The sequence below is a fragment of the Globicephala melas genome, chromosome X (genome assembly GCF_963455315.2).
Source record: "Globicephala melas chromosome X, mGloMel1.2, whole genome shotgun sequence".
Taxonomy (NCBI): domain Eukaryota; kingdom Metazoa; phylum Chordata; class Mammalia; order Artiodactyla; family Delphinidae; genus Globicephala; species Globicephala melas.
Genome location: NC_083335.1, coordinates 5,057,211 through 5,064,741, shown reverse-complemented (window position 1 = coordinate 5,064,741; position 7,531 = coordinate 5,057,211). Strand labels below are relative to the sequence as shown.

The 7,531-nt window shown below is 58.8% G+C and overlaps 1 protein-coding gene across 1 annotated transcript; it reads left to right on the top strand.

Annotated features, from left to right (window-relative positions):
• Positions 1–6,255: 6,255 nt before the first annotated feature.
• Positions 6,256–7,029, top strand: LOC132594488 (melanoma-associated antigen 8-like). Its single transcript, XM_060292199.1, has one exon. The coding sequence runs from the start codon at positions 6,256–6,258 to the stop codon at positions 7,027–7,029; it is 774 nt and encodes a 257-aa protein (XP_060148182.1).
• The last annotated feature ends 502 nt before the right edge of the window (positions 7,030–7,531 follow it).

Below are 7,531 nucleotides of genomic sequence, written 5' to 3'. Positions count from 1 at the left end.
CTTCGAGGACCTGAGGGTGGGGGGAAGCGATCAAACAGGTGTGCACAGGCTGTTGAAGTGTGGGAATCGGCCTGTGGGTGCAAAGAGGAGAGAATCATGTTTGTGCCACACAGCCCACCCTAGTGCCCCTCACAGCAGCAGCCTGGAGCACCTCCCTGCCCTGTTTGGTTTGTTTGACTTTAGGAAACTTTTTTTATAAATTACATTTATTTACAAGATAGAAGGCTAGGGACTTCCCTGGTGGCTCAGTGGTTAAGAATCCACCTGCCAGTGCAGGGGACACAGGTTCGATCCCCGGTCCGGGAAGATCCCACAAGCCGCGGAGCAACTAACCCCACGCGCCACAACCACTGACCCCAGCGCTCTAGAGCCCACGAGCCACAACTACTGAGTCCACGTGACACAACTACTGAAGCCCACATGCCTGGAGCCCGTGCTCTGCAACAAGAGAAGCCACCGTAATGAGAGGCCTGCGCACCGCAACGAAGAGTAGCCCCCGCTCGCTGCACCTAGAGAAAGCCCGCGCGCAGCAACAAAGACCCAACGCAGCCAAAAGTAAAAATAAAATTTAAAAATAATAACAAAAGAGCACTTGTTGCGTACGACTCAAGAAACAATAATAAAGTAAAATAAAATAATTTTTTTAAAAAAGACAGATAGAAGGCTCGTCACCTTTTCTACATTTCTGGCCTCAGTTTTAGGAAGCTGCCTTTTTCCCAAGGAATTTTTCAAGTCTTCCAATTTGTTAGCATAAACATTTCCATAATGTCCCATAATATTCCCCTATATCCTCTTTGTTAATGTACATCTGATCCGTAACGTTGGCCCTCTTTCATTCCTCATATTGGGGATCAGCGTTCTTTCTACGTTTCCGTGATTCATCGTTCTAGGACTTGCTCGGTTTCCTTGCTCTTTTGAAAGAAGCGCGTGGCTTCGTTCACCGTGTCCATAATTTGCTTTCTATCACTGATTTCCTCTCTTAGCTCTCTTATTACTTCATTTTATGTTTCCTTTGCTCTTCTTCTTCTAGCATCTCTCAATGGACTGTTGGCTCACTGATTTTATGTCCTGACTCTTTTCTAACAGAAGCATTTAGAGGAATACAGTTTCCTCCTGTCGCTTTTTGCTGCCTCCCACTAATTTTGGTAAGTTGTGCTTTTTTAGTATTCACTTGGAAATATTTTCTAAGTCCCCCTGTGATTTTTCTCTTTGATCCATGGGTTTCCCAATATTTGAAGATATATTATCATTAGTACCATCAAATAAAATTCCCCCGTGATGAGAAAACTTATCATGGAAACTTGCAATACTGCTAAATTTATGGAGACTGTTTTACAACTCTGGTATGGCGTGTCCGGGTGAATGTGCAAAGCACCCTCGTAAAGAATCTGTGTACTCTGTGTGGAGGCCAGGGTCTTGCCCTGCCCACCCACCTCTGCAATTCCTGTGCCACCCGGACAGAGGCGACCTGAAGCTCTCGATGCCTAATGCAGTGGGCCAGAGCCCCTCCCTGGACCCCCACAAATCCATCTGCCATGGCCAACAGCCTCCACCAGATCACAGCAGCCCCAGCGCCTCCCCCTCTCAGCTTCACTTACGCCCCCCCCCCCCCGCCCCCGTGGCCAGGCGGCTCCTCCCCGACCCCTCGCACTGCATCCCCTCCATACACCCTCCCCCACCCACCAGCTGGTGGCGCTCCGCTCTGGGCCCCGGAAGCCGGGCGCCCCGCCATGCGTAGAGGTCAGACTGCCTCTCTCACCTCCCCACACCGGGGAGTCCTCCCCCGAGCACACTCAGCGCCAGGGGCTCTCGCTTCTCGTACCCCAGACGCAGAGCCCACCCGTCTTGCCCCCGCCCACCCGGGAGCCGGAGCCCCCTAACTGCCACGAGCGTCCTCCCCCCCCCCCCACGCCCCGCCCCGCCGGGAGCTCCCCTAACGCCTACCGCACCCGCGCCCGGGAGTCCTCCCCATCGACCCCCGCCTCAGCCTTCCTCCCGCCACACGCAGCAGCCGTTAGCCCTCCCCTCCCGTCTCGGCCCCGGGGGTGGGGCCCGTCCCGTCCCGTCCCGTCCTCCCCACCCCCGCAGCCAGTCGTCCTCTCCTCTGGCCCCCCAAGGCCGGCCCCACCCGACCAGCAGGAAGCCCTCCGCTCAGGCCCACCCCCACGCTTAGCCATTAGCCCCACCCTCTGCACCCCGACTCCAGAACGCCCCCCACCAGCCACCCCAGAAGCCAGCGGTCCTCCCCTCTGACCCGCTCACTGGGGGACCCTTCCCTCAGCCCCCCTTCAGCCCGCTACCCTCCGCCGCCGCTCCCCCACTCCCAACCGAGCAGCCCGTAGCCCTCCCCCGACCTCCACTCCTTCCCGGGGCCCCCGGTACCTGCGGAGTCCAGCCCCCGGCAAAGCCCCCGCCTGTCTCCTGACTCGCTCTGACTCTGTGGATGGCTCCGGAGTCCCGCTCACGAGGGGCTGAAGAGCTCGTCTCAGCAGAGCAGCCAGGAACTGTGCCGCCGACTGTCCCAAGCACTCTGTGCGAACGCCACGTGGGCTTCCGGGTGCTCCCGGAAGCCCCAGGAAGATGAGGGAGAAAGTTCTAGACGTCTCTTTACCGAGAAACTGGTTGGATCAGAAGAGCACGTGAGGAGGCGCTCTGCTACGGAAGCAGCAGTAGCCATGCGCACTGAGGGCCTGAGGTCCCAAGGCTTGGCGCCTCCGGAAGCAAAAGACACGCCCATTGGCCTTCCACCAATAGGAAGGCCTCCTGCGAGGCTGCGGAGTTGGGGGAGCGAACTTGGCGATGCAGAGCCCGTTGTGGCAAGTACGTCCATTTGTCTTTACAGGTGGTTTTCTACTGTGATTGATAATGTCATAAACCTATTCTTATTTCTTTGGTTTGTTTTGAATTTTATTTTATGTATTTTTTTATACAGCAGGTTCTTATGAGTTACCCATTTTATACATATTAGCGTACATATGTCAATCCCAATCTCCCAATTCATCACACCCCCCGCCCGCCCCCACCATTTTCTCACCTTGGTGCCCATATGTTTGTGCTCTACATCTGTGTCTCTATTTCTGCCCTGCAAACAGGTTCATCTGTACCATTTATCTAGGTTCCACATATGTGCATTAATACACGATATTTGTTTCTCTCTTTCTGACTTCCTTCACTCTGTATGACAGTCTCTAGATCCATCCACAGCTCTACAAATGACCCAATTTCGTTCCTTTGTACGGCTGAGTAATAAATAATAGTAATAAAGCTCTTCTTTATATGGACTGGTTTCTTGTCTAGCTGTATCAACTAGCCATCTTCTCACATGGCACAAGAGGATGAGGCAGCCGTCTGGGGCCTCTTTTAAAAGGGAGGTAATCTCATTCATGAGGGCTCCCCCCTCATGGGCTAATCACTTCCCAGGGCCTGAGGGAGGACTGAGGGGAGCCTGGACCCCAGAACAGAGTTGGCCCTGGGAGGCCATAGGGCAGAATGAGCACGTACAGCACTTCCTGACATCCGGGTCTCAGAGACGCTGGGGAGAGGGAGCACGGGGCGGGGTCTCAGAGAGGCTAGGGAGGGGGAATAAGGGTCGGGGTGTCTGGGGGGCACGGGAGAGAATCCCAGGTCCTCCGTGGAGTCAAGGTGAGGGCCCTGAGGGAGGACTGAGGGGAGCCTGGACCCCAGAACAGAGTTGGCCCTGGGAGGCCAAAGGGCGGGATGAGCACGTGCAGCACTTCCTGACATCCGGGTCTCAGAGACGCTGGGGAGGGGAGTACGGGGCGGGGTCTCAGAGAGGCTAGGGAGGGGGTATAAGGGTCGGGATGTCTGGTGAGCACGGGAGTGAATCCCAGGTCCTTCGTTGAGCCAAGGTGAGGGCCCTGAGACAGGACTGAGGGGAGCCTGGACCCCAGAACAGAGTTGGCCCTGGGAGGCCATAGGGCAGAATGAGCACGTACAACACTTCCTGACATCCGGGTCTCAGAGACGGTGGCGAGGGGAGTACGGGGCGGGGTCTCAGAGAGGCTGGGGAGGCAGTATAAGGGTCGGGGTGTCTCGTGGGCACGGGAGAGAATCCCAGGTCCTTCGTTGAGTCAAGGTGAGTGCCCTGAGGGAGGACTGAGGGGAGCTGGACCCCAGAACAGAGTTGGCCCTGGGAGGCCATAGGGCGGGATGAGCACGTGCAGCACTTCCTGACATCCGGGTCTCAGAGACGGTGGCGAGGGGAGTACGGGGCGGGGTCTCAGAGAGGCTCGGGAGGGGATATAAGGGTCGGGGTGTCTGTTGGGCACGGGAGAGAATCCCAGGTCCTCCGTGGAGTCAAGGTGAGGGCCCTGAGGGAGGAGTGAGGGGAGCCTGGACCCCAGAACAGAGTTGGCCCTGGGAGGCCATAGGGCAGAATGAGCAGGTACAGCACTTCCTGACATCCGGGTCTCAGAGACGCTGGGGAGGGGTAGTACGGGGCGGAGTCTCAGAGAGGCTGGGAAGGGGGTATAAGAGGCGGGATCCTAGGCGGGCACAGGAGAGAATCCCAGGTCTTATGTAGAGTCAGGGTGAGAGCCCTGAGTGTGGACTGAGGGGAACCTGGATCCCAGGACCGAGTTGGCCCTTCCAGCCATAGGGCGGGATGAACAGGTGCAGCACTTCCTGACATCCGGGTCTCAGACACCCTGGAGAGGGGGAGCACGGGGCGGGGTATCAGAGAGGCTGCAGAGGGGGTATAAGGGGCGGGGTGTCTGGTGGGCACTGCGGAGAATCCCAGGTCCTGTGTGGAGTCAAGGTGAGGTCCCTGAGGGAGTACTGAGGGCAGCCTGCATCCCAGAACTGAGTTGGCCCTGGGAGGCCGTCACGTGCAGCACTTCCTGACATCCGGGTGTCAGAGAAGCTGGGGACCTGGGATAAGGGGCGGGGTCTCATGAGGGCAGAGGGTAAAATGTCAGGTCCCTGGTGGACTAAGATTAGGGCCCTTAGGCAGGACTGAGGGGACCCTGAGGGAGGACAAAAGGGACCCACCATATCACCGCCCTTGCAGGTGGCCGTGGGAGGCCCCGGGGTGGGATGAGCACGGTAGGCCTGTCCTGACGTCCTGACGTCAGGGTCTCAGAGAGACTGGAGACCTGGTATAAGGAGCAGGGACTCACACTGGCAGACGGGACAATCCCAGGTCCTGCCCAGAGTCCAGCCTGCACGCGAGGAAGGAAGGACTGAGGACGTTAGACCCCAACACAGGGAGGGATCCTTTGCCCTTCCACGGGGGCCTTGGAGGCGCCAGAGCACGGTCAGCAGATGAGATGTTTCCTGACCTCTGGGTCGGGGTCCTCAGGAGATCAGGTGTTTGGTGTGAGGGGTGAGCCTTCAGGTCCGCAGAGGGTGGACTCCCAGGACCCCGAGGGAGGACTGAGCAGACCCCCAGCCCTGGAACAGGGGCCTCAACAGAAACCTGCCCCTGTGGTCAGCGCTGGGAGGCCAGGCAGGATGTGAGGAGGAGGTGAGGACCCAGCATCTCCCCATCCTAGGACCCTCGGGAGGCCCTGGGCAGGTGCGGCCACCTGTGGGGCCCCCTCACTGCTTTCTGTTCAGATTCGGGGTCCTGTTCTGAGTTTCCCTTCCGGCCTGCAAAGGGGAGGGTCCAGGCCCTTAAGGGGAACAGTGAGCACGACGAGCGACCCCGAGGGGACCACCCACCCCAGAACTCAGAACTGGGGGGACCTCACAGAGTCCGGCCCAATCCTCCTACCAGCACCGAGGCCCAGAGCTGTGCCACAGTGTACACAAGAGGTGCGCCCTCCATTCCTCTTACAGGGGCTCCAGGACCCGGGAGGCGAAGGCCCAGGTCTGAGGACCGTGTCCTCAGGGCACAGAGCAGAGGAGGCCCAGGCAGCGCCAGGAGCCAAGGGGAGGTGCGTGCCCTGAGTGTGTACCCAGGGGCTCCCCCTCCCAGAACAGAGGGGACCCCACAACACCCAAGTCACCCCACCGCCCTGTCAGCCCCAGAACCTGGGGCCGTGCTGGCTGCACCCTGAGGAGCCCCTTCACTTCCTTCTTCAGGTTGGCAGGGGACAGGCCACCCGGGAGGAGCGCCCCTGTGAGGCCCGAGGGCAGCCCTTGAGACGAGACCTGTAAGTGGCCTTTGTCAGGGCTGCCCAGGGTGCCTTTCTCCGCCGAGGCCGCTCACACCCCCTCTCTACCCCAGGTACGAGGTCCCCTGCCCACACTCCCGTGGGCGGCCCGACCCCAGTGATCAGGCCCCTGGTCGAGATGAGTGAGCTCCGCCAGCCTGAGGCCGACCTTGAGGCCCCAGTCCCGGCCCAGGGTCCTGTGGAGGCGCCGCTGCTGGGGGCTGCGGGGGAGGAGGCCGCATCCCCCTCGTCCTCCGCCTCCCCTGGCGCCCCCTCCTTCTCCGCCTATGCCGAGCCCTTGTCCCGCGAGGCACTTGTTGCGCTGATGGCTGACCTGGTGGGGTTCCTGCTCCTCAAGTTTCGTACCGGGGAGCCGACCTCCGAGGCGGAGATGCTGAGTACGGTCGTCCGGGAGCATCGGGACCACTTCCCCGTGGTCCTCCGCCTCGTTTGCGAGTGCCTGCAGCTGCTGTTTGGCGTGGACGTGAAGGTGGTGGACCCCCGCGAGCGCACCTACGTCCTGGTCCCCACCCTGGGCCTCACCTGGGATGCAGTGCTGAGCGACTGGCAGCGCACGCCCGAGGCCAGCCTCCCTCTGCTGGTCCTGACCATGGTCACCCTGTTCGGTGACCGCGTCCCTGAGGAGGAGGTGTGGGGAAAGCTAGGCACCCTGGGGTTTTGTGGCGGGAGGGAGCTGCTCACCGAAGTGTGGGTGCAGACGGGCTACCTGAAGTACCGGCAGGTGCCCCACAGCGACCCTGCCCGCTACGAGTTCCTGTGGGGTCCCCGGGCCTACGCGGAGGCCAGCGAGTGTCAGGTCCTGCAGCATCTGCTCAGGAGCAATAGCATGGCTCCCAGGTTCTTCCCATCCGTGTCTGCAGGGAGTGTGAGCGATGAGGAAGAGGGAGCCTGAGCCAGTGCAGCAGCCAGTCCCACGTCCAGCAGCTTCTCCCGTGGGGCAGGAAGGGGGGCTGCTCCTTCACTCTGAGTTTGAAGAGGGAGCGGTCAGCCTTCTAAGCAGTGAGAGCCGGGCGAGTTGGGGGAAGCCGGTGTGCAGCATTTTGGGTTCCTGTTGTGTATGTTGACATGGACTTCCATGTCTGTTTTCTTTAGGAATTTTTCAAATGTTGGTTCTTTGAATAGAAGACTAAACAAGCTTCAGTGTCTAACTTTGTGTATGACGTTAATCCTACAGGTATTTGCACTAATTCAGTTCAAGAACAAGAGTTTTGCTGTTTTGTAAGAGAGGTTGGGAAATCTCCCAGTTCGTTTTGTGACCGTGTACAAGATAACAGGGAATTGGAATCAGAACTGCTCTGGAAATGTGGAAGTCCTTAGCAGTGATATAGATGGGGGAAGAAATAGAAAAATAAAAGTCATTGTTGTTCCAATTCTTGCTTCCCTGTCTTGTCTGT

Excerpts from the sequence above, each read along its gene's own strand:
- LOC132594488 (XM_060292199.1), top strand. The coding sequence starts at position 6,256 with ATGAGTGAGCTCCGCCAGCCTGAGGCCGACCTTGAGGCCCCAGTCCCG.